At 40.6% G+C, this 27,874-nt stretch overlaps 1 protein-coding gene across 1 annotated transcript; it reads right to left on the bottom strand.

The window, feature by feature from the left end:
* Positions 1-1,429: 1,429 nt before the first annotated feature.
* On the bottom strand, positions 1,430-27,598 carry PANK3 (pantothenate kinase 3). Its single transcript, XM_087816964.1, has 7 exons — positions 27,494-27,598; positions 18,804-19,156; positions 16,026-16,279; positions 12,875-13,051; positions 11,171-11,294; positions 8,391-8,516; positions 1,430-6,986 (listed from the first exon to the last, which is right to left on the bottom strand). The coding sequence occupies exons 1-7, from the start codon at positions 27,519-27,521 to the stop codon at positions 6,936-6,938; spliced, it is 1,113 nt and encodes a 370-aa protein (XP_087673090.1). The 5' UTR covers positions 27,522-27,598; the 3' UTR covers positions 1,430-6,935.
* Between the last annotated feature and the right edge of the window lie 276 nt (positions 27,599-27,874).

Genomic DNA, 27,874 nt, shown 5'->3' on the forward strand with positions numbered 1-27,874 from the left:
TGGACTGGAGCTGGGAGAGGAGAATCCAGGGGTGCCGGCTCTGGGGATAGAGCTCAGAGGGCGGCCATCTGGGTCCCTGTGCCGTCAGGCATTTACCGTCCAAACACCTTTTGCCTGGGGCAGGGGGCGGCGAAGGGGACGAACTGCCCCACCCTGTTGGAAAACCTCTCTCCCCACCCTGTGGAGTTTCTACAGCCTGAGGCTCACTAAGAGACTGAGTAACCATCAGCCTCTGGATGCCCTAATCTCGGAGGGAAGAGATTAACCTAAGGATTGACATGCATATATGCAGAACCCAGGGACACAGGCGATAGAGCGGTGAAGGCCCGGAGGGGGCGGGTGCAGGGTGGAGGGGTTCGATGGGGCAAAAAGGTATTGTAAGACTTTCAACAATAAAGATAAAACAAAAAGACTTCGGATGCGTAAAGAGTTAACGTTCGCTCGATATGCAGCACACTTCACCGGGGAACATGTAAATAGAGACGTTCTGCTTTCAAACCTTACGTGGTCTGTGCGGAGAACCCAGTGCAACCCTTTCCCTCCCCGAGCAGTTCGTTTGCAGCCTTGGGCTGCCCCTGCCCCTCACAGCTCATTTCCAGTTGCTTCTATACCTGGAGAGCGAACTACGCCTCAGATCTCATTTACACACCAAAACCGTTACTTTCGCCATCTCACCGTTTCACCCTAGTTCCTGCTCACTGGGCTTTTTTTTTAAACGGAAGGGTATGTACTTCACCGCAGTCGTCTTTCTCCATGTTTTCAACCATTCCTATGTGCCGGGGTCTAGGCATCATCCAGTTTGAAAACAGAGAAGTCAATTTTCCAACTTAATTCCTCACAGGTTAGGAAAGATTAAAGCCCCTCTCTCTCTCTTTTTTTTTTTTCAAATGTAAATGTAACAGGCACTGCCTATTAAAAATAAATACATGAAGCTTTGGTTTAGAGGAAACACGTATGAAATAACCCTTCCCAAACTGTGACGGCGAAGTTCCGCGGGAGTTGTGGGGCCTCCCCCGGGGAGCCCACCTGGGAGCGTGAAGGGACTGTGCTGAGCACATTCATTTCTGGGTGGGGTGACGTGGGCTCCTTTCAAGGAAGGGCAGAGCTTTTCACGTATTAAGTAATGTATCGTACGTCTTACAGTTGAAGGTTTACAGCTCCGAAGAACTCACATTTGTGCTTTCCAACGGTGCGGGGAGGAAGGTGGCAAACAATTGTATTACTTCTGCCCTCTGTAGGCAGACCAGAGAGGTGACACCTTCTCTACAATGAGTTCACTCGGCGTTTACCTGCTTGCTGAGTGCCAAGCCCTGGGGTCAGAGGGCAACAGCCCGTATGAAGGCCTCACTCTACTAAACCTGGATTTAACAGGAAAGGAAACGGGGAGTACAGTACAGAAAATGATGAAATAATAAAAAGATACACAGAGTAAACAACTTAGAGAATTTATTTGGAAAGTAGGAAATAAGCATGATTTTGACATTTATTTAGAATATGAACAAAACTAGAAAAAGTTAACCTACAGAAAAGAAGGCAGAGTACTGATGCTGGCGTAACGGCCGTAACTGCAAACCAGCGAAACCCAAGTTTCTTCCATGCAAATAAGCATTACAGAGGAGTAGGAGGGTGTTTCCAGAACAGGCCACAACAAACATTTTTACAATTTACATAAGAAACTGTACATAAATGAAAAAATAAATTAGACAATTTACAAAAAATGTTTTACAGGTTACACAGGCTATAACTTAGTTTGTTATGAATAAAATCTGTAGCGTATCGGACGTCTTTACATCACAGACTCTGTTGAATTCCAACACGACCAAGTTCAGACTCGACAAGGGCAACGCGAGGTCCTAAGGCAACTTAAACGGAAATGGCTTCTGTAAGGAAGGTCAACACACCCACATCGGTGCAGGATTTGGTCAGTGACTGGGCGCAATTAAGACAAATGCCGTTCGACTCCAGTTAAAAAGTAAAAAAAAGTGATAGAAACCATCTTAACATGATTTACATCTAATTCCATTCATTATATTTGGACAGGGAGACTAGGATACTGGTGTCAGGTCTAACAAAGTCACCTTTTGTTTCTAAATGTACCTCGTAAAAAAAAAAAAGGCAAATTTAAAAATGGCTTAATAACTACTGCCTGCCAGGTATAACAGCCATTTGATGCAGAGATGGGATGCAGGCTAAAATAATCTCAAACTATTTGCATTATTTATTTGTACTTTACAAATTATGTAGAAGCTGATGTTCCCTTTGAAAGCTGCTGGAACTGTATGTAAGCACTGCAGTGTATGAAGGATGCTAAGAAATAGCAAAAAAAGAAAAATAGCACTACCTTAGATTTGAAATTCAGTTGCACATTTATATAATTCAAAATCTTGATTTTTAACTTCATTTACTCCTTTGAAAAATACATTCCTCATTAGCTCTTTTAAACACAAAATTAGTGGCAGCTGCGGCAGAAAGACTGAAAAATGTGTAAGAAAAATAACCCGACTACAGAAAGAGCGAGTGTAAAAGTCACAGTAATGCCAATTTAACTCTGCGGTTAACACAACAGAAAACCCAGCTACATGTAGTTTGCAGTAGACACACATGCACGCGCACTTTAATACACATTTACCCCTTCGTATTACTCTAAGGTGTATCCACGAGGCCACTGCAGGCGGTAACACAACATGATGAGAAAGAACTAGTACCATTCTACTGGTTTGGTGAGAATTCAGAATCCAGCACCTACCGGCCTATGCAAATAAAATAAATTCCAAGACATGATGTCAGTATCTGAACAGATGCTCAGTCACTGTAAATGCTGCCACGGAAGACGCCAGTGACTGTCTTTCCCGGGAACTTGGTGACAACGGATGATCTCACTGTGACAAATCAATTTCCTCATTTTACAAATAAAGGAAACAACATGTAAAGAAGTTAGACCAGTGGCCAGTGCTATTTCCAATCCAATAGCAAATTATGATCCCACATCTGCTGAGCACACAAGAGGCAACGTGCTGGACATTGGAGCTCTGACAGTGGAAATCCCTCAAAATTTAGACATGGCTTAAAAGCTGGGCTAACTTTTCACAACACACTGTTTTAAAATAGGCTGTATTAAAACACTTCAAAAAAAGAAAAAAATACTTTTTTGGGTCTTTGCCAATTGCTAAGCTCAATACTGAAAACAGGTGGTAGTATAAAAGCGCATTATTTTGTGAGCTACCTGATGATAGAAAAAAAGTTGGCTGAATTCTTTCGATGTTAGAATAAAACACTAAAATAAAGCAACTTATTGGGGAGAGAGGACATCACTGCCATTTCGTGGCAAATCATCTTAAACAGGTCAAAGAGTATTATTACAAAAGAATATATTTCTAGTACTTTGTTTACACAGACCACAAAACAGTTAAATGAAAAACACTCAATTTTTCTGGCAAATAGTCTTTCAGTCTTTACATAGCTTTGAAGGAGAATTTCTAAACTACATTCCTAAATGCAATAGATTAAAAAGCATTATGTGCTCAACCAGAAAAAAAATGATACACTAAACAAAATATGAAAACTTTTCTCTGTAACCATCAGTGGTTACAGGACATCTGGAAGCTGTCCCCTCGCTAAGCTTCCGCCCAGGATGCACCTCGGGTCGGGCGAGACGGGCTGGATGCACTTAGACGGCGAGTCCCGTGGGACAGAGGAGAAACCCCCTTTTCAGCTGCATCATTTTAATGACAGAAACGAAACTTCCGGAGACCGGTCCTGACAATACAGCAATCAGGGCAAAACACTCAGGAACCTCTGCAGAGTCCAACATTTGGCAAGTCCTCTGACCTTCCTAAAGGACCGTCAATCACCACGTATACGGCTGGCAGCAGCACTGGCCTCTCCTACACTGAGAGCCCCCGCGTTTGATTAAGGGAGCTGAGCAGGGAGCGGCCGGGTCCGCAGGCAGGCACGCCTACTCATATTCTGTCCTTGGAGAGGTCGGGGTGCAGAACTGAAAGCCATCAGTTCTAAAATTCTCTAGTTAAAAGGCAATCTTTTTGGGGGTGGGGGTGGAAAGTTCTAGACCTTGTGTTTTTTACGAAGCCTCAAAACACTGATTAGTGCTCCCTGCATTTGAAATGTTGAGTTTTTATGAACGAAAATTAAACCCAGGTTATCTGGATGTGTACTTGACTCAACAAGGAATGAACAAGGCCTCTTTTCCATCCTTTAAAACTGGCTCCTCACAATTCATTAGATAAGGTGGGGGATTTAAGTCACTGGAATCATCACATATGCTCAGTGAAGGAAATATGCACTCTGGAGACTGCTGAGGGCAGTTAGAATGTGTCCTGGGCACTTTATCTACCGGTATCACGGGGGAAATGAGACACACCACGATGCGACCAGGCCACAAGTGTAAGGTGTTTCTGGAATGGTCAGAAATACAGCTTGCCTGTGTAAAATAAACTAGCCCAAATGAGTGACCTCCTATTCCCCTTTCTCTTTTTAAAAAGGTTCCCGTATTTTCCCCTCTCATTCTTTTAAAAAGCCCAATTTTAAGAGCTAGTTCTAAATTGCACTCACAGCAGCTACCACCCAAACGTGGCCACTGAGAACCTCAAGCGTGGTCAGTCTAACCTGAGATGCACTTTAAGTGTAAAATGCAAATTGTTTGAATATTAAGTACAAACAAACGTAGAGCATCTCCCCAACAGCCTCTCCCATGGGTTCCATGTTGAAATGACAGTGCATCGGATATACTGGATTAAATACAAATACATATGAAAATGAATTTCACGTTTCTTTTCCTTTAAATGTGCCTACTGGAAAACGCACAATTTCATGTGCTCACAGTTTAGTTCTATTAGCACTGGTCCAGAACACAGAACACAGAACTCTGAGGCATTATAGTGACTGGGCTTATAACCAAACCCGTTTTCCACTGTATTCTCACATGGCAATTCTTGAGATCATAGTGCAAACCTAGAGTCTCGGCAGCCTTGGTCATAATTCTGCGCTATTACTCCAGGAACTCTGTACATGAGGAAAGCCAAGGGCAGGAGCGGCGAGATGGGACTCACCTTTGTATGCATTTTAATAAGCAGCTGCGGTTCTGAAGGACAGGAAGCATGAATCACACGAAGCAAAGCATCAATCAAATTTAACTTACACAGACTTTGATCATTCCATTTCTTTCCACCTAAACCTAGAGCTGCTGATGTACAGTTTGCCACAGAAATATAACTTGAAGTTATGGTCATTTAAAAATAAAGTTTTTGTACTGAGGCCCAAATCACAAACTTTTAAACTGAATAGGTAGCTTTTGGCTGAAATACTTAGTCACTACAATGGAAACATGAAAGTAAGAAACCTTTGGTCGTAGGTTTACAAAATGACTATTGACTGACATGGATCCGTTCTAAATATTCTAAATTCTAAAAAATTACATTGACATACCTTCCCCTCTAACATATTCATGCCTGTTACTCATGTTAATGTCTTTATCTAGATAAAGAAAACCGAATTTTAAGTATTTGAGCACAAATTTTGAAAACTCTGAGGAGAAATGTCTTTATCAAGCACCTCTTGATAGTCTACTGAAAATTGTACTCCATGGAGCAAGACTGTTCTGTAAAAACACACTGTCATGCTTCTTCCTGTAATGTAAACAGTTTTAAGCTCTTCAAAGCACATCCAGATTTACTGGTATTTTAAGGAGGTGGAGTTTCCTCAAGTCTATTTCGTAAAAACCATGACAAACAGTCTCAAACAGCTCTGCTAAACTACTAGACTCCAAAATGTTACTGCCAAAGTAAAAATCAGAAAAGGTTTACAACATTATAAAAAATGATTCAGAATAGAGAACAGATTCCAAGGCAAAGGGATTTATAAACTGTGGAACTACAATTTCTTTATTACGGGAATGTCAAACACTGATCCTGTTATAATTCTGCAGTACGGCCTCCAAATGCCAGTTTCAAAAGAACTCCTGTAGGTTTCCATAACATCAATTTAAAACAAATGTGACTTTGTTGCTGTTCATAACAGAATTAGGTCTTTAGCTTTGATGGTTCAGACCTAATTAAACAGAAAGGACTGAGTTTGGGCCTGTGATAAAGGTGGTATAGAAAGAACTCTCCAAAGCATGCAAACCACACTCCATTACAACAGTCCTGGGACCTCATCAGTCTTTCAAATAAGTAATTAAGCCTCCAATTAAAAAAAAAAACATTTTAAAGTGTATTGATTAACAAAATACAGAAAGTGCAATGTCACCAAATATGTGCATTTTCTAGGATTCATTTAAAATTCAGGCTAATATTTAACAACAGTATTTCAATTAAATTATGGCATTTGAAAAAGGTTGTACTTCTGGGGAAAGATCACATAAACACGCTTTTTGGGGGTAATATGTTAGGAAAATGACAATAATGACTCATTAATATTGCCTTGACATTTCTAAAATCACATGAAAGGATCCTCTTTGATTGCCAGGTCAATTAATTTTGATATAGGGTATGTTACTGTCTGCTTACTAGTAACCAAAACACACAGAACAGACGTACAAATATTCAGAATTAATTATTTTCATGAGCGAAACATTTCTGAGACGTTTAAGATTTGTTTGAGCATACAGTACTGCAATGTTGGCTACAGAAAATAAATAGAAAATCTTTTTGAGAGAAAGCTCAATAATCAGAGGCTGTATTGCATTTAAGGATTTAACACTGACTATATACAGAAGGGAAAGCATTTCAATCAGAAATACTTCACCTGCTACCGAGTTCTCTGTTAATATGGCAACGTTTAGCAGCTCACCATTTTGACATTTAAAAATCAACAGGATTAGTGCTACTCTTTTATACTTTGGTTCCCAGTGACAAATAATGCGGCAATGCCTCTGGTTTTCGTTCCTCTTGGATGACATTTTAGCAGAGAAACCTGACGCGTTAGCTGAAATTTGGCAGCCCAAGAAGTGCACCAACTGCTCCAAAGTATCCCTGTATAATTTAAAAACAATTATTAATTAAAGTAGTGCAGCTTTACATTAGCATACAGTATTAAATACTATTAAGAACATATATTTACATTATATCTATTTATTTAAGAACATCTATTCAATAATCTACCAATTTGTTTTGTCAGCTATTATAAATTTTTTTAAAACTATATTCTCAATATATACACCTTTGTAATACCGATTTTTAGCCCCAGCCAGTGTTGCTCAGTCGTTAGAGCATTGTCCTGCAGGGTCTCAGGTTTGATTCCTGGTCAAGGGCACACACCTCGGTTGCAGATTAGACCCCCTACCCAGTCCAGGCTCCTGCGGGAAGCAACCAATCGATGTTTCTCCCCCCACCCCATCTCTAGAAAATCAATGGAAAAAATATCCTCGGGTGGGGATTAACAACAACAACTATTTTTAAAGTGTGGCATTTATTTATTTAAAAAAAATACATTTTAATTGATTTCTTTAGAGAGAAAGGGAGAGGGATAGGGAGACAGAAACATCCATCGGCCACCTCCCACATGCCCCCGCTGGGGGACAGAGCCCGCAACCGGGCTTGTGCCCTGACCGGGAACTGAACTGGTAAACTCTATGTTCATGGGGTCGATGCTCAACCACTGAGCCACACGAGCTGCGATAAAGTGTGGCTTTTAGACACTAAAGCTCCTAGGGCTATTACTGCAGTTCTGTGCCCCCTCCTGCTGCGCCTGCCACCTCCCAGTGACCCCATGCCACGAGGGCCGCTTGGCGCTCGCCATCCTGATCTGTACAGTGAGAGCGGCAACAATGGGACGTGCGAGCTCTGCAGACAACACTCTGAGCCTGTGCTGATCACATTCCTACAGCCATTTCACGGATCAGAAACCAAGTAATTCCAGGTAAATTTACTTAATCCAAAACATTATGCGAACTGATATTTGCTTCAGAATTTAACTGGCTGCAGTGTACAAACTGGAAAACCCCCCACAAAAAACAATATAGAAAAATAATCTCCAATGTTAACAGTGGTCACCTCCAGCAGCGGGGTGAGGTTGTGGTGGGGAGATTTAGCAGAATTTTCATTGCTAAATTATAGTTTTGTATTGTTCACATTTAACATCTGTTACCTCAGGGGAGAAAATTAAAAAAAGAAACCAAAGAAAAGCAACCCTGTATTTAAGGAGCTCACAGACCTGCTACTGCTCTCTCAGAAAAGCTGTGAAGTTCTCAACATAACGGGGGGCCTGCCAGATTACAGTAACCCCCATCCCACTTCATCCTGAAGTGAGGGAGTCAATATACTATTTAGGTAAATCGTTGTTTTGCACCTTACTTATAAATACAGAGCAAGAAGCAATATATGAAACCTGCATATAAAAACTGCTATTAAACAAAATGCATTACTTTTCTGTCATACCTCGTGCTCTAGAAACAATGCTTTCAGTTGTCCTTTTGACCAATAATCCAGTGCATATGCCAAAAGTTTCATCGAGAGAGTATTGACTCGTAAAAAGTTTCCAACAAAGACAACTCTGTTTATTTTCTAAAAGAAAAGAACAAAGGAAATGACCTCAAGAACAAATTTATGAGTAGATTTTACAATACAAGAAAGTTTACAAAACCTCTACTGAGAAATGTAAACTACCCTTTGATCGTGCCGCTGGCATGTCCCTCCTTGATCCTGTAGATTTAAAAACATCAGTTCTGGACCTGTTACTACACATTTATCAAAACCCATGGAATGTACACCCAGAGTGAGCCCAAATGTAAACCACGGCCTCTGGGAGGTGAAGTGTCCGTGTCGGTGTGCGGTGATGACCGTGCCCGTGCGGTGCTGGCCGACCGGGGAGGCTTCGCGTGGGGGGGCTCAGGGTGTATGGGGACTCTCTGTACTTTCGCTCATTTTTGCTGTGAACTTAAAAGTGCTCTAACAAATAGTCTATTTTAAAAAAGAAAAGTTCTGGAAAAGGTCCTAGTAAATGATTATAGATGAGACCTATTTTTGAAAATGGCGAAGAAATAATCCACTTAACAGCAATCTGGGGGAAGCACTGTTGATGAGATTAAAGGAGACAAACCAAGAAAGAATTTTAAATGTGTTTAGGATTAAAAAAAGCTGTAAACTTGGCCAGCATGTTGCAATATATACTCAACAACGACACGCAACCTGTGGACTTTACACAGTATACAGTGAGGGCAACCTGTGGACTTTACACAGTATACAGTGAGGTGGAGCACAACACTGACTGGGTGGATGCACACCCACCCTAGGCTACCAGTGTTCTCTGTCCCCAGCCTGACCCATCCAGTCACCCTAATAAGATTCCACTCACTAATGTGATTCCTTAGGTGCACCTATGATTAGGAAATCTCAGATGCAGGAACTGGTGTTCTCTATAACAGGTTTCTCGATCTCTACTCTCACAATAATATATTGACGTTTTGAGCGCCCATGTTTGCACACTGAATTTGGACATTGTCAACTATGGCCCTAATCACTGTTAAGAAAATTGGCCAGTGAAAATCTAGACCTACAGGGCTAAGGAAAAAGGTTCCAAAAGTGAACCCTCGAAAGTGAAATATTCCAAAACTGAGGTTAAAAGGCCTGCTAGTGACTCCCTCAACCAACTTAACTACACTGATATGAAGAAACTAAAGAGAGAAAGCTGGATTTAACCAATAATTCAGAGGATTAATTCTGGTTTTTGCACACTGGCTCTCTCTGTTGGAGCCTCTGTCCTCCCATAATATCAACACCTATGATTCTTTCATTTCCTTCAAATCTTTGCCCAAAGGTGACATTTTCAATAAAGCCCCCTTCAACCACCCAACCACACAGCAACTTGTCCTCTGCCACACTCTAGTCCAGTCTCAATTCTCTCTGTCCTGTTTGATTTTCTCATTTTGAAAAATAGTGTTTGGAACGTGACACAGAGTAACTAATTCACTTATTTGGCACATCACTAGGATGGACGTGAGCGCCACCGAGTCAGAGGTCACCGTTTCCTTCGCTAATGCGGAATGGGCCTGGCACACGGCCACTTGTATTTGTGCATCAAGTGAGGCAATGAGGGTAAAGGGCTCCCTTGAAAAGCAAGTTATCCATCCAGTTAAAAGCACTTGGTATTTACAAATAAAAATGGACAAATACAGCCTCCTTCGAATAAAAGTAGCCCAAGTGGGAGCTCAGTCCTGCCGTGAGCGCGCCGCATCAGTGTCCACTGTTCTCGCGAGGGGCGGTCTCAGCGCCTTCATAGCCCTGTACAATGCTGCTTGATCCGTATGCAACAAGGCAGCACTGTAAAGAAGCCGAGGGCGGTAAGAAACTTCCACGCACGGCCCCGTCAAACGCAACATTAACAGGACCCCCCGCACCGCTAGTTTCTCCTACATCTTCAGCAGATTTAGGTCGTGCAGCCACGGCTGCGTAACAACATTCTGGCCCACATACATGATGGTGGTGCTGTAAGGTCATGACGGAGCTGAGAACGTCTGCTGCCTAGTGATGTCGCAGCCGTCACAGCCATGTCGATGTCGGAGCCCAACACATTACTCACGTGCTTCTGGACATGCGGTGTACGCACACCTGCACTGCCAGTCATATAGCAGTACAGCACACTCACGGACAGTGCAGAAGACTTGACAGCGAGAATAAGCGACTGTCACTATAGTTCATGCATTTACTATACCTTTTATTGTTACTCTACAGTGTTCTCTTTCTACTTATAAGAGAGACAGTTTGCCCTGCGAACAGTGTGCCTCACAGGCCTCGTGTTTAATCTCGTGATGTTTGGTGTAAGCAACGTGCTGTACAGGCTTGTCGCCCAGGAGCAACAGGCTCCCAGGCAGCCTGGGGTGGGCTTCAACATGTGGCTCTGTGAGGAGTGCACGCTGCGTGTTCACACAATGAAATCGCCTCGCAACCCACTTCTACAACGCACCCTAGTCACTGAGCGGCACGTGGCTGTGTTTCTGAAGTGAATGTAAATGTCTACTTGTCCTTTTTCTGATTTGAATTACCTGCTACTTTCTTTAAAGTTAATATAACAATTGCGTGCATAACATACAGACTTAATGAGCCTTCGGGTTTAATGGACTAAGTCTCTCTCCCGTAGGCCTCCTTGAGGAACATGAAGAAGCCCTGCTATATGGACATAAAACCCCAATTCACATTTTTCATAGAATTAAATTTTTTACCTCATTAACAGCACACATTCGTGCCACAGAACCAATGTTATTGGTGATAGTAACTAAAGTAGCTCTTGCTAGATCTTCTTTACTGACAGTTTCTCGCTTCTCCTTATAAATCATGTTGCCAAAACTGTAGAGAAATGAAAAAACAAACAAAATCAAACCTGCTGATAAAAGGCCACATTTCATACGTTTTGGGAATTTATTCTACAGATAAATCTACACATATACAGGGTTAACCACTGATCCACTGAACTGTACATAGCAAAATAATGGGGATGAACCCAACCACCACCAAGCAATGAAAGACCATAAAGCTGTCAACAGGGACAAAGGGAGGGGAGGGAGAGATGGGGAAGGAAAGGGGATGGGAGGGGGGAGGGAGTGACGGAGGCAGGGACTAGGTTATATTGCTGTTAAAAAATATACACAGTATGCTACTCAATGGTATATCAATATTACCTTCCAAGTAAGGGCAGGCTACGGATATATGTATTTGTTTTCACACAGAAAAAACACTGAAAAGATACTCAAGAATTAATAAAAACGGTTTCCTATAGGGTGCACTCAGGAAGACTTTTAATATCTAATTTTCAAACTACATGAGTGTTCAGAACTTAGAACCTAAACTGGGTAAGAGGAAGGCCCATTACAACTTCCTGATATATTTAATGCTTTCTAAAAACTAAACAAGCAACTTTATTTTTTAATTTTCAATTAAGCTGACACACAATATTGTATTAGTTTCAGGTGTACAACACAGTGATCAGACATTTATATAACTTTGGAAAAGATCACTGATAAATCAGTCTAGTACTCACCTGACACCATACATAGTTATTACATGTTTACCGACTATATTCCCTATGCTGTACTTCACATCCCTGCGACTGTTTTTATATCTGGTGATTTGTACATGTTAATCCAATCCCCTTTTTACCCACCCCCCACAATCCTCTCCCATCTGGCACCATCAAATTTGTTCTCTGTATCTACAAGTTTATTCGTTTGTTTTTTAGATTCCACAGAAGTGAAATCCTATGGTATTTGTCTTTCTCTGTCTGACCTACTCCATTTAGCATAATACCCTCTAGCTCCATCCATGTTGTTGAAAATGGAAAGATTTCATTCGTTTTTATAGCTGAGTAATACTCCGCTGTACATAAGTACAACTTTTGTATCCAATGGACACTTAAGTTGCTTCTGTAACTTGGCTATAATGCTGCAATGAACCTAGGGGTGAACATGTCTTTTCAAATTAGTGTTTTGGGTTTCTTCAGATAAATACCCAGAAAAATTGCTGGGTCATGTGGCAGTTCTATTTTTCACCTTTTCAGAAACCTCCATTCTGCTTTCCATAGTGGCTGCACCAATTTGCAATCCCGCCAGCAATGCAGGAGGGTTTCCTTTTCTCCACACCCTTACTAACACTTATTGTTTGTGGATGTAGTGATGGTGCCGTTCTGATGGGTGTGAGGTGGTATCTCATTGTGGTTTTAATCTGCCTTTCCCTGATGATTAGTGATGTTGAGCATCTTTTCATATGTTTATTGGCCATTGTGTGTCCTCTTTGGAGAATGTCTGTTCAGGTCCCCAGCCCGTTTTGTAACTGAATTGTTTCGGGGGTTTTTTGGTTTAAATTCTATGAATTCCCTATATATTTTGGATACAAATAAGCAACTTTAATTACAACACAAATGTTAAACTTACCTCGATGCTACAGCCCAACCTGGCAGACCAAATCTTTCATAATCTCCTCCGTAAATATCACGGACCAGCTTGTCAGCTTGGGTGCTGTCACCTTTGGATGCCATTTCAAGGGCCTCTTCAAAACTTTCACAGCCAGTCAATAAGCTGCATAGGCCCAGAAAGGTTCCCCCTCCAAGGCTAAGGAAAACAAAAAAACTCTATGAGCTGCACTTACACACTGTATTCTTTCTCCCAAGTAAAAGGTGGAGCATTTGTTTATTCAAAAAACACACAGAGATGACATATTGCTAATGCTAAGTGCTGAAAGCAACACGAGGAGAGGAAAGGTTAAACTGCTCATCAAAACCTACCTGGTCAGCGCGAAGAAGAAACCGAGGAAAAGACCACTTGGTGTAAACAACGCGAGGAGAGGGGGGTCTTTTATATCTTCCAGTAACTTCACCTCATCCTTTATACTTTGTATGCTAACAATAAATGTTCTTATGTGGATATAAAAGAAGTGCTAAAAATTTGTACCACATGAATTTTTTTACTTTTTTACCCTCACCCGAGGGTATTTTTCCCTTGCTTTTCAGAGTGGACAGGAGAGAGAGAGACATCGATTGGCTGCCTCCAATATGCGCAGGGGGTGAAGCCTGCAACCGAGGTATGTGCCCTTGACTGGAATGGAGCCTGAGACCCTTCAGTCCATGGGCCAACACTCTAACCTGGCGGGGGCAGGACCGTATGAATTAAAAGGAGAAAACCTGTGATTCTAAATGATTTCCAGGAAATGATTTTGTGAAAGGCCTATTTACTTGGCCTGACAAGGCTGAAATCCGTTCAGTGATACATTTACATGACCTAGAAATAAATACAGCGAGGAAATTTATGTCAGGCTGGTCATCATATGTTAATGAAAGAAATCTACTTGGCTCTATCATTCTTTGGGATATACTCACAAAATGAAATGTCTCTCTAATCCCTAAAATCAAAGTCTTTGCTCCCTAGTCTCACCTAAACTTCTAACAGGTTAGCCTTGAATCACTGTTGGAATTTAGTTAACAGGCTAAATTTCTGTCTTTTAGAATTGAGCAATACAGCCGTTCCCTCTTATCCGTGGGGGATGCGTTCCAAGACCTCCAGTAGGTGCCTGAAGCTGCAGATAGTAATGAACGCTACGTTTTTTCCTATACATACCTATAATAGACTTTAACTTATAAGCTAGGTACAGTTAAGAGATTAATAATAAAATAAAACAATTCTAACAATATACTGTAATAAAAGTTATGTGAATGTGGTCGCTCATTTCAGGGGACCCCCTGCCTAAGTCTATGGGCTCAACGCTTTCTGGGGCAGCTCGTCGCCATCAATCAGGACAGGTTTTCTGCTCATGTCTTCCACTCAAGTTTAATGCCCTCTCCATCCTAACTAAGCACTTAGCACGCACCGTGGCTGTAACGTTGGCACTTTGAGGTGTGAAAGCAAAACCAGAAGGCATTTTTTCTCCACAATTTCATGCATAGAAAACTCATTTTCCTCAGCATATGATTTCTTTCCTTTCCTTATTAAGTGGAGAACTTTCACTTAAACAACTTTAAGGCCTGCCAGTGTGGCTCAGTGGTTGAGCATCGACCTAGGATCCATGAGACCACAGTTGGATTCCCGGTCAGGGCACATGCCTGGGTTGTGGGCTCAACCCCCAGCAGAGGGCGTGCAGGAGGCAGCCAATCAATGACTCTCTCATCATTGATGTTTCTCTCTCTCTCCCCCTCTCCCTTCCTCCCTCTGAAATCAATAAAGATATATTAAAAAAAGAAAAAGAACTTTAAGGCTTCTCGTTGGCATATCCGGATTCCCAGCATCACTGCTCTCGTGCTTTGGGACCATTATCGTGAAGTAAAATAGTTACTTGAATGTAAGCTCTGCAACTCTGCAACAGTGGAGCTGATCACCCACCGAGGCAGCAACTGTGTGACCAAAGGGCAGGGAGTGCACACACAGCGTGGAGACTGGACAAGGGGATGATTTATGAGCAAGACAGTGCAGAGATTTCATCATGCTTCTCAGAATGGTGTGCAATTTAAAACTTATCAATTGTTTATCTCTGGAAATTATGATTTAATATTTTTGGACTTCAGTAACAAACTGTGGAAAGCAAAAGAACAGATAAAAGGGGATGACTGTACTTCACTGTAATTCTTTGGCATAGAGTTACAAGGGAGGTAGAGTTTTAGCCACCACAGAAATAAGAATTTTATTAATATGTAAATGTTAAAATACTTGAATACTTAAATTTTATTAAATTTCAGTATCATTGAAATAGGAGTACTACTTCAAAACTGAAATGAGGTTTTTCATAAATCAATCTAAAGTATCCCCAAATTGTTCTCAAATAAATAGGAATCTCCACCCCCCTTAAATGTTGATCAGATACATATCAGAATCATAAGAAAAATTTTAAAATCTCATTTCACATTCATGTTTCAGATACTATAGAAAATTTTAAGGGATATTTGGGACATTAACGTTATCTCAAAGAGCTCATGCTAACTTATCCTATAAGAATTAATTACAATGTTGCCCAATACTCTGCATGAAATCAGTACATGGCAAGCTTTAGGCTTAAACAAATCTAGAAAAAAGTGAAAGATAAGGAAAGAAGAAAAATGCTTTGGAAAAAAAAGTCACTGGAATAATTTCAGACAAAAATTCACTTAAAAAAAAAAAAGTCTTATTGACATTAGAGAGAAAAGGAGAGGGAGGGAGGGGACAGAAACATCTGTCGGTTGCCTCCCTTACACACCCCGACTGGGAATCGAACCCACAGCCAGGGCATTTACCTGACCAGGAATCAAACTGGCAACTTTTTGGTGCAGGGAATGACACTCCAACCAACTGAGCCACACGGGCCAGGGCAAAAATTCACTCTTAATATTATGGAAATTTTAATGCCAATTGGTGCTAACCAAATATAAATATTTAATGATTTTAATTTGAGTCATTACACACATGCATTTAAAACAATATTATCTGCAACACTAACCTATATTTGCACATCTACAGTTTTTGCTGTTGCACAAATGTATGATATTTTGCTGATGAAGCTAGTGTTAATATATTGATTTTGGAACGGTGTGAATGCTGCAAAGAGAAGAAAGAGGTCCCTCACCTTGTCCCAGTTACTCGCTTGTAGTTGTCTTTGGAGTGTACTGCTAAAACGCTGACTCCCGAGCCAATGTTCACCACCAGCAACGGATAGGGGTCGTCCAGGGTAAAAGGCATCTTTTGGCATCGCTCAGGTTCTGAGGCATTAGCAAAATAATAGCACTCTGCTTGTCCATTGAAACTGACAGAATCTATATACAGCAAGCCCTTTACAAGACAGTCAAGTTCATCCAGTTTGTGCAGGTGGAGGTTTCCAATCTGTAAAAAAAATACCGAAGAAGTTTTATAACGTGAACAAAAAACAGCATTCAAAGTACTCAATTATACTGTATAACTTTCATGTACTTTAGAAAACTTCAAAATCATCTATGACGCCCACATTTTTACTTTTTTCTTCTGTTGAATTCTCTTTGGGATTTCATCTAGTCCAGTGGGTGTGACCTCTGGAGGCATTTTGGAAATCTGTGGGGACATTTTAGTTTTCACAAAGATGGGAAAGGGGGACAAAGCTAACATCTAGCAGCAAGGACTTGGAATGCCCGACATCTGCAATGGGTGGGGCCGTTGTGCAAAACAAGGAATTATCACATTCCTGCATAATCTTTGTTCTGAAAGACATTTTATAGGGAGCAGCAGGAAAATCTGTTTATAATTATCTGAGCCTACATAAGCACAAAGCATTTTATCTGTCATGTGCATGAACACTAAAGTATTTTTTACATAGTTTCAGTACATACTAAATTGCTAGGAATGCAACCACCAAAAACCTGAGGAAATGCTGTACTTCTTTCTGCCTGAAATTTTATTAACTGTTGTTTTAGCATTGTGGAAAGTTACATCAACAGCAACACCATTTATGGTATTCAATTCTCCAATAAAACTTTTCAAATCTAGCTTTCATGGCTTTAGAATTCATGGTGAATCTATGTGTAGGTGCAGGAATCTAACTACTTCATTGTGCCCTCCCCTGTGATCATACCAGAGAATCTACCTGATATATATGTACTTTAATTTCTTGTCTTCATATTACAGCTTGAGTACTAGTCTTGAAATTATTAAATTCATTTCAGGTTAGTAAAGAGTATATTGTAAAATATTTGTTATAAAAGATCTCAGCTTAAGCCTGGCCGGGCGTGGCTCAGCGGTTGAGCGTCAACCTAGGATCCAGGAAATAGCGGTTCAATTCCCGGTCAGGGCACATGCCTGGGTAGCGGGCTCAATCAATGACTCTCTCATCATTGATGTTTCTCTCTCTCTCCCTCTCTCCTTTCCTCTCTCTGAAATCAATAAAGATATATTTAGAAAAAAAAAAAAAAGATCTCAGCTTAAATGTCACTTCCTCTGGGAAGCTTTTCGGTTCTCTAGGACTTGGGCACCACTCCTCCAGTGTTCCCACTGCACCTCTCTGCATAGCAATAGCATTAGTTATAGGGCACTGTACTCCTACTTATAACTCACTTTATCTACGTGGTCTAGAATACTGCACTCTTCGAGGCTAAGTTTGTGTCTACCACAATAACTGACATGTGCTAGATGCTCAGTATTAGCTTAATAAATGAGTAAGCATCAAACAAAAACAAGTATTATAGAACTCCATCACTAGAAAACACTGATACTTCAGAACTCCGTATCTGGATATCAGTATTTTCAATGGCCAGATGAAAGCTGGCCTCAAGAACACTGCTTTTGGAAACAGGCCCAAACTCACCTCAAAGGCATAAAATTTATGTTTAAATTACTCAATAAATTGAATACAAATCAGGATTATTCATTAAAGAAAAAAAATTTAATAAAACTTTAGACTTTTAAACTGCCCCAAATTTACAAAGGGCTCACTTATGTGAGCCATATAAGTGATCACTTCTGTTTTAGTAACACTTCTCTTATATGAATTGAGAAATTAAATGGTTTACATACATATTTTCAAGGAAAATTTTTTTTTTTTTTAATTCTCATCTGAGGATATTTTTTCCATTGCTTTTCAGAGAGAGTGGAAGGGGGAGAGAGACAAACATCAATATGAGAGAGGCACATCAATTGGTTGCCTTCCACACGTGCCCCAACAGGGGCCAGGGATCGAGCCTGCAACGAGGTACATGCCCTTGGCCAGAATTGAACCTGGGACCCTTCAGTCCACAGGCCGACGCTTTAACCACCGAGCCAAGCTGGCTAGAGCTCAAGGAAAAATTTTAGTAGCCCCAAATACCAACTTCTTAATCTTTATTCTAATGTTAAAAGACTACAACTCTGGCAAACCTCCACTAGCACATAAACCAAATCAGCGCTGACATAAGCCTCTTGCCATATCCACATAACCCGTTTTGAGACAGTAACATAAAACCAGGGGAAAAAAGGGTAACAGGGACTTTCAATCAAGTGTCTACTGATCAGGAGACACTGGCTTCAGCTGGGCTTTGGGAAGGAGATGGCCCTGAGAGTGATGACTATATGGGTAATACTCAAAGCCCTGCAAATAGTGCAATGCCAGTGAGAGTGAGTGAAGCCCCATTCATACCCGGCTTTGCACACTGCCAAATTCACTAAGGTCCCTTTTATTGCTGCAGTCCCTAAAGTGAGGTTTTAGCAAATACTGTGTACAGCAACCCAAATCGGGCAATTTTTACTTATCCTATAAAGGTGTTTAAATACCCCAAATCAAAAGCTAGTCGTGAATCAGCAGGAGGAATTAATCTAAGAAACACACTAAATAGAAACCTAGTCTCATATTTAAAAACTGAAAAGAATGGGTATCGGTTTTTGGCTTTGAGTAACAGATACCTACTGTGCGAAAATCTTCTTCGAACTTGTAAGCACCACCTCCCGTAGCACATAGCACCGTGTGTAATGTCGAGAAGTTTTTATCTCTTCCCATTTGGATAAAAGTAGGCAGATCCTGGGTTGGAAATCTGATAAAGTGCAGGTTCCCTCTTCGGCCAAAAAGTGTTAAATCTTTCAGTTCAAGGTGTACGTCCCGAATGCCAGTGGACCCGTACGCTACATTCGAAGTCAAATATTTCCGGATACTTTTCAAGCTCTCAACTTCTTCCTGTTCCTCCTCTGCTGTGATATCAATCGGCTCAAAATAGGAGAGCTTTACTAGAGTTCCCCCAATGTCCATGCCGAACCATGGGAAAGCTGTGCAGAGAAAAAAGAAAAATGCATAAAAATACGGTTTTAGAAATGTAAATTAGAAGTGAGTTAATTAGCCACAAACTTCATTTACCCTCAACCGTGCATTTAATTTATAATACTTTTGGGGTAAGATATATCTTCGGTTTTTTCCCCTTCAAAGTGTTTTTATGTATTTTCTAAAAACCTGTAACAGGATGCTTGTAGTTGACCTAGGGCCTTTTAATTCCTACCAAGGCATTCCTTTTCATTTATGAAATGCTTAGCATGTGAAAAATTTGGACCAATTCTTATTTAATAGGTCATCACCCTGGGCTTGAAAAGGTTTCTAAAAAGATTTTAATGTAATAAAATTGGCCAATAATCATTTCAAGTAATCCCAGGGGAAATCTTAACAAAAACTTTTTTTTCTTTTTTAAAGTAAAATGAATTTAGACAATGATTTGGATGCTAAGGCAGCTATACCCTAAACAGGCACTTGTTTACATGTCACCTATAAATTTGTATAAACAATTAATATGCAGAAAAAACCTAAATTTTATCTTAATTTTGTTGGGTGGCTAGCAACAGGGGCTATCTTAAATAAGTAATACAATTTTTAAACAAATGATAGGTCATTTGCAACTTTTTTAAAAAAGTAGAAACCATATAATAATATATCCTTCGGTAAACAGGAATGTGTTATCACATTTAACTTTGTTCAGGAAATCCACAATTCTTGCTTTAAACAGATTCATGTAAAATGACACAAATCAGCCTTTTCCCCATTCTGCAAATAAATCAGTAGTAGCAAGCAGCAATACCAACGGTTACAGAAGGGATACTCACAGCCAAGCATTTGCTTGGACAAACACATTTAAAGAAAACAACACGGAATAGCTGCATTGATCCAACAAACCAGAGATTCCTTCAGAATTTTCCAAATCTGTTTAACAGATACGTAATTAGGGTACTTTTCAATGGGCATTAGATAAAATAAGGTTCCTTCTGACTTACATAATCAAAATGAATTCTATTGGATTAATGATTATAATCATTAATCATGGGGAAGGAGTGTGGAAGTCACTGCTGCCACATAAAGTATATTTTGGGATAGAAAAATTTCTACAACGTGAGACTAAGCTAAAAACCTTTATTTTCTAAAATTCAAAACCCATTAAAAAACACAACACTTGCAGTTGTTCTTTCTGGGCTTCTGTCAGTGTCAAACACACAGGTGTCAAAATGTACATACAAATAACAAGGTTACTCAGAGAGCAAACTACAAAGCTGAGGCAGCATTACCAGGTTCAGAGTTCACGCCATTTTTGTTTTCCGTCAGGAGCCTGTCTGCTCCTACCTTATAAACACCCAAACACTGTCATTCTGCAAAGCAAAAATTCCAGTAACACTTATGTGAAGACCTTTTAATTCTTAGCCTAAACCAGGAATTAAGTTTCAAAGGAACCTTACTACCCAGGAAAATATTTCAGGTTTATAGATAAAATACTGGAGACCAAGAAATTATCTACTTTTCTAAAGCTATAGATGAGCACCAAGGTTTCTGACCCTAAAGGTATATCAACTGCCAATTCCAAAGTCCAGTAACTGAAGTGGGCAATAAAAAGGCTCACTGAATGAAGCCATTTAAAAAGCCTACGCTGCAGGAAAGTGTTAATGTTTGACTCTTTCCCAGAGAAAAATGACTGTTTGGGTATAACTATCATTAAAATGATAAAAACAAAAACCTTCCACTGCTTCTCAGGAGGCTTTTGTGGATCTATTGGCGTGAAACAACCAAACCTGTCCTATCTCAAAAAGAAAACATTACACAGAAAGTAAAAAACATTTGTAAGCAAAGCCATGTTATATTATTACAGTATATTCCACTGCTCATTTGTTTTGAACTACATTAACAGTGAAGAATAGTATAAAATGTGTATGTTATATAAGGCACAAAAAATAACACAATTATCAACAACCAGGAACTCATGAAACATAACAGAATATTTATTGCCATTCAATTTAAACCTTTGTGAGATCCACTTGTTTGTATACTGGACTAGAGAAACAGAAGGTCTATGAAATAACTAAATTAAATTGGAAAAGTAATACGATTTCCTTAAGGGTTATTGCCTACAGTGGTAGGTGTTTTAAATCACCAGTGCAAAAAGCCCAGGATTCACCTCATATCTAGCCTATTAACTATGTCTGCTCTTTTAGTGCTGTTTTTAAAAGGAGGCTAACTAGACGCCGTAATGCAATGATGAATTTCTTAGTAACCGTAATATGAAAACTAGAACATTACATGTCCCTTCTATTTCTAGCAGATCTCAATAATGACAATTTTCTTCTTACTACCAGGAAGGTAGGGACTGAAAGAGAGAACTCAGCCTTGCCAGTGGCTCAATAAAAAAAATAAATTGCGCCCTTGCTGGTGAGGCTCAGTGGGTTGAGCATCATTCCATGCAGCTAAAGGTCCTAGTGCATATGAGAGGCAACCGGTCGGTGCTTCTCTCATATCTATAGTTCTCTTTTCCTCTCTCCCTAAAATCAATAAAAACATATTTTAAAAAATTAAGCTCTTCTAAAAAAAAATATATATATTGGGGGGGGCAATAAGAACACAGAAGTCACAAATTCTTAATTATGACCACTCCTATCATTTAGCAAGAGGTCTAATTACCACTTTTACATTTTTCAGTGCATTAAAAAAATTGTTATGTCACTGACCAAAATGAGTGTGTGTGTTTGGGGGGGCATGGAGCTCAAACATTATTTATCTGCAATGAAAGAATGAAAATATTAGTTTCTTAAGAAACCAGACAAGTAACTTTGTTGTTTCTAGCCAAGGGACAGGTTAAAAGTAGGTCACCAGTGCATAAGGAGCTGCTTACTGCATATAACCTACACATTTCTTAGCCTATTTAAAAATCCTCACCAGAGGATATTTTTCCATTGCTTTTAGAGAGAGTGGAAAGGAGCGTGAAGGGAGAGAGGGAGAGACAGACACATTGATTGGCTGTCGGGCCAGGGATTGAGCCTGCAACTGAGGTATGTGCTGGAATCGAACCTGGGACCCTTCAGTCCACGGGCCGATTCTCTAACCACTGAGCCAAACTGGCTAGGGCAGGGGCATTTCTTATCCTTTTGAGCATAAAACTCTCCACTGCCAAGGTGAAATGAACCAAAAGACACACTGAAAAAATTAAACACACATTCCATAAGTATAAATAAGTGCTTTGATGATGGCAAATATACATTACTTTTCTAGACTGAGAATTTCCTAGAATCTCTTGTGACTTGTGTATTTGGTTTTCTTTTTTTTTCTTTTTTAATATATTTTTAAAAAAATATATCTTTATTGATTTCAGAGAGAGGAAAGGAGAGGCAGAGAGACAGAAACATCAATGATGAGAGAGTCATTGATCGAGCCCACAACCTGGGCATGTGCCCTGACCGGGAATCGAACCCTGATCGCCTGGATCCTAGGTCAATGCTCAACTGCTGAGCCACGCCTGGCCGGGCTGTGTATTTGGTTTTCAAAAAAACAACAAACAGTAGCTACTATTCTATTTCTGACTGGAGTCGAAGAGAGCTGCCATTAGTTCCCCATAAGTTACAAAAATTCTGGGAACTACCACAGCATAGACTACTACCAAGAATTACGCTTATCAGATAGATTATGTATGCAAAACACAAAACCCACATGTCCAATCATCTTTTTAAATGATTACACAGCATTAGATATCTAGCCACAAGGGCTAGACTGTTAAGTTAAAAAAAGGTGTGTTATAGAAGTTTGGTATCTTGCTAAGTATTGGTAAAGGTGTGAGGGAGAATCATTAAAGAGCTATTAATTGCTACTGGCCCAATGCGGATTTCAGCCCAGGATTTAATTGTTCTTTAGCATAAAGAGAAATCAAATACTGGAAATGTTCAAAACATTACTGGTTTATTTTAAGGAACACAATTCTAAAATGGGCACCTGCACTAGTAAATTTCAGACATACTTCAAGTTCTTGGATAAAATAAATTTTACTGTTCCCAATATCATGCCAAATAAAAATGTTGGTGTTGTTAGACTAAGGAAATGGCCATATTCACACCTTCAGCTCTGTAATTCCTTTGGAAACTTCAAGTGAATTTCTTCCCCTTTGATAAATTAGTTACATCTAAAGGGTTATTAGAAACTATCATACCTAGTTGCACCTTATTATCTACTGGAAATGACACTGCTTTTAAAAATTAAATTTACTGGGGTAACACTCGTTAATAGCATTAAATAAGTTCCAGGTGTACGATTCTGTAGTACCTCGTCTGTGTACTGCACTGAGTGGTCGCCACCCAAGGCCTAGATTCCATCTGTCACCAAGTCTTTGGCCCCCTTTCCCTTATGGTAACTAACCACCATGCTGTTGTCTGTGTGTATGAGTTTGTGTGTTCGTTGCTTTCTGTTTTATATCCCACATATGAATGAAATCATATGGTTCTTGTCCTTTCCGTCTGACTTATTTCACTTGGCCCGATACTCTTAAGATCCATCCGTGCTGTCACAAATGGCAGTGCTTCATATTTTCTTTTTTATGGCTGAGCAGTGTTCCGTTGTGTGCATGCACCACACCTTCTTTATCCAATCACCTGTCGAAGGACACTTAGGTCGTTTCTGTGTCCTGGTTCTTCTGAATAATGCTGCAATAACCATAGGAGTGCATACATCTTTACAAATAAGTTTTCAAATTTTCTTGGTAGATACCCAGAAGAGGCACTGCTGGGTCATATGGTAGCTCTATTCTATTGATAACAGCCATTCTAACAGGTGTGAGGTGGTATCTCAACAAGGTGGGGTTTTTTGTTTGTTTGTTTTTAATCCCCACCTGAGGATATTTTTTCCATTGCTTTTCAGAGAAAGAGAAACATTGATGTGAAAGACACATCGATCAGTTGCCTCTTGCGCGTTCCCCAACTGGGGCCGGGACTGAACCTGCAAGCAAGGTAAGTGCCCTTGGGCTGGAATTGAACCTGTGACCCTTCAGTTCTTGGGACGATGCTCTAACCACTAAGAAATCTGCTAGGGCTCGAGGTGGTTTTGATTTGCATTTCCCTTATAGCTTGTTACATTGAGCATCTTTTCAGATATCTGTTGGCCATTTGCATGTCTTCTTGTGAAGTGTCTTTGTTCAGATCCTCTGACAACTTTTTTGTTCTTGTTGAGTTATATGAGCTCTTTATATATTTTGGATATAAGCCCCTTACTAGAGGTACTGTTTGCAAATATCTCCTATTAGGTTGGTTGCCTTTTTGTTTTGATGATGGTTACCTTTGCTGCGCGGAAGTTCTTTAGTTTGATGTAGTCCCATTCATCTATTTTTGCTTTTACTTCCCTTGCCCTTGGGGTCAAGTTCACAAAACCCTTCTGAGATGAAGGTCCATAAATTTAGTACTACCTATGTCTTCTGGAAGTGATAATTCTTAGGTAGTAACTGCATTTACAACAAGGGGAATCAAATTATACAGATGCAAACCATAAAGAAATGCTATACAATTCTCTGGTTTTGACAATAACTTCAGGTAACTTACTGCTTCAGTTAGCAAAGATTTCAAAACCTTTATCACATCAAATTTTTTAAAAAATATGTATTTTACTATCAGTTTGTTAATCATGTTACATGCCATACAGGTAAGCAAAATAAAGGCTAAAATAACCTGATTACCTTAACAAGTAACATCAGTCAAGGTACAGAGGAACACGTGATTGTTTGGATTTTTAATATCTTTAGTATCTAATACTAAAGCAGTGTGAAAAACATAAGTAGAGGCAAAGCAAACACCGCCATGATTTTGGTTCTCATATTTTAACTAGCAAAGATTTTTTCATTAGGTTAATGTTTGACTTCATCCTTCTGGAATTGAATTCACATATAATTTCAGATGCTAATCTTTTTGTTATATAATCTAGAGGATGAAACCAATTACTTTTCTTATTTCCTAAATACATGTATTTGGTTTATACTCTGTTATGTATCTAAAAGCAAGTATTTCCTAACATGTAGGTGTATAATGTAAAAGTGTGTGAAGCCAAAGTCACTTATTTAACCAGTATGAGATATAGCTTCTAGTTTCTGGTGCTGCCGTAAGGGCTAAATGATGCAATGTATATAGCTAGTGCCTTACGCATACTAGGTGCTCACTAAATTTATAATTTAAAAGCCCTATACAAGTACTCCAAAAACAAAACAAATATATCTGTATCTAACTGGAGGGATTTAAAAATAACAAGACTTTCCAGTTATATATATTTCCAGGACAGCTCATATTTTCTTTCCCACACACACAAAAACAAGATATTCTTTATTTTTTACCATAAAGAATTGAGTAGGAAGTCAAGCTTCCATTTATTTATTTTTTAAAATCACCTTTTATATATATGAAATGAAAATTTTAGATTTTTAAAAAAATCCTCACCCAAGGATATTTTTCCCATTGCTTTTTGGAGAGGGAGAGAAACATCAATGTGCGAGACACACTGATTGGTTGCCTCCTGTACCTGCCCCAACCAGGGACCCAGCCTACAGCCAAGATAGGTGCCCTTGGCTGGAATTGAACCTGGGACCCTTCAGTCTGAGGGCCAACCCTCTAACCACTGAGCCAAACCCAATAGGGCTTATTTTAAAATCAAATTACCTAACTGGTTTTTCAACATGACCCTATTTTAACATTAATGGTCTCACAATGTACCACCATGTAGTAATAGCCAACTTACATTTAATCAATAGGTGTTCTTTTATTTCTCAGCCTAAAGTTTATTTTGTAAACGTTTAATGCTCATCTTTGTTGAAAACACCTTTGACTGAGGTGGTATTCATACGTGATTATAAGTTTCCCAGATCTAAGTAACCAAATCACTATCATGGCAAAAAGAAAAAATACCTTGCGTCATATTCTGAGCTTGTCACAGGTAAACTAATTTCACAAAATGCAAATTCTAAGACAAAGAGAAAATGTACGCGTTGAAGGAAGATGTCCAAGGGTTTTACATACTGCATCTGTTCAAAATTAGTTGAATTCAGCAAATGCAAATTAGAAGTGTTTCTGTATTAATTTGTCATTTAAGCCTTCATACCAGTATTTTATAGACTCCTTGAACAAGAGCTAAGAACTCTTTAGCACAAGAAATCATCTTTAAAATTTGCTTTAATTGGCAAACATAACTAACTACCATATCAGAAGGGTTTGTTTCTCCAAGTACTTAGACTATGCCCTGTGGGTACAGAAGAAAGAGCACTAGGCTGTGAGTCAGTGGATCTGATGCCCTGAACGCCCTTAGCACAGAGTTGGTTGGTTCTGCACTGCAAGAGTTACTCTGGGGCTCAGTAAATTTAATTCCCTCATCTGTGAAATTAAGATCAAATTATTTTACATTTAAATAACAATCAGCAGTTTTCAGGGTGCTTTGGTATGTTGCCTCTCCTTTGAGGTTTGCAAGAAACCTGATGGGCGGGAATAGGTCGGCGCTCCCTTTTATATCAGATTTCTTAGAACTGTTGCATCACGTGAGATGCAAAAAAACTGAGGAATATAAACAGTTCTAAAATATAAGCATGCATCCCCACATCCCTAGTTGCTCTGAAGAATGCACCTAAAAGTATGACAATCGCACTGAGTGATTAAATAAGCCATTTACACAAATAAAAAAGTTTTTAAAAGGCTAACATTAAAAGAAAGCAGGCCAACGTTGGATCTCGTCGAAAGAATGTTTTGCAATTAGAGTTGTAAAAATATCTGAGTGGTCACCAAAATACTTAATAGTGGTTAACAGTCATTAACCAATAATAATGGTTAGCTTCGAGGGGCCAAAAAGACCTGCGATTTTTATCTTTTTGTTTTTCAACAAACATAAACTAGTTTTTACGCTCAACAAAAAGAAGTCACCGCAGGTGACATGCACAGGTGTTTAAAAGCTCTGACGACAGCGACGGCTCCCAGGAGCCCACCGGGATCTCAAGGACACGAGCAGAAAGCGCAGAGGCCGGCAGCGGCCCGGCGCAGTGACAGCCACGACCGCCCGTCCCCGTCCAACGCCCCGCGGAACGGGCAGCCGGCCCGGCGGCCCGAGTTAGAAATTCCCTCCCGCGCCTCGCAGACCTGGAGGAGGAAGCGGGAGGCGAGGGCCGGGGGCGGCGGGCGGTTCCCCGCAAGGGCAGGGGGACGGGGAGGGGCGCCTCCGACGCATCGACAGGGTCCCTCCGCCCCAACCCGCGCGGGGCACCGGCCGCGGGCTCAGAACCAGGCCGCTCGGCCCAGGGGCTTCCGGCCGGGCCCCGGGAGCTCTCCCGACCCAGCGGGCCCAAGCCCCCATCTTACAGGGTTTCTTGGCATCCTTGATCTTCATGGCGGCGGCCTGAGGGGCGAGGGGCGGCCTGGGGTTCGGTGCACGGAGGAGGGTGGCGGCGGCGACTCCGGTGGTGGCTCGGCCCTGCGAGGAGGCCCAGCCGGTTCCACCCCTTAAGCGGGCAGGGCGGGCCGCGCGGGGCGGGCCTAGGGCGGGACGGGGGCGCCTGAGGCGAGGCCGGCCCAGGGGGTGGCCCCCCAATCCCCAGGAGGGGCGGCCAGGACGGAGCGAGCTGGGGAAGGCCGCCGGCCTCGCCGCTCCGGGGGCGCCCCCCTCCCGCAGCTGCTCCAAACAAAAGGCCCCGGTGCCCCAGTCCCCGCGGCTGCACTGAGAAATAGCCCGCCCAGGCCGAG

The sequence above is a fragment of the Miniopterus natalensis genome, chromosome 4 (genome assembly GCF_054644295.1).
Source record: "Miniopterus natalensis isolate mMinNat1 chromosome 4, mMinNat1.hap1, whole genome shotgun sequence".
Classification (NCBI taxonomy): Eukaryota; Metazoa; Chordata; class Mammalia; order Chiroptera; family Miniopteridae; genus Miniopterus; species Miniopterus natalensis.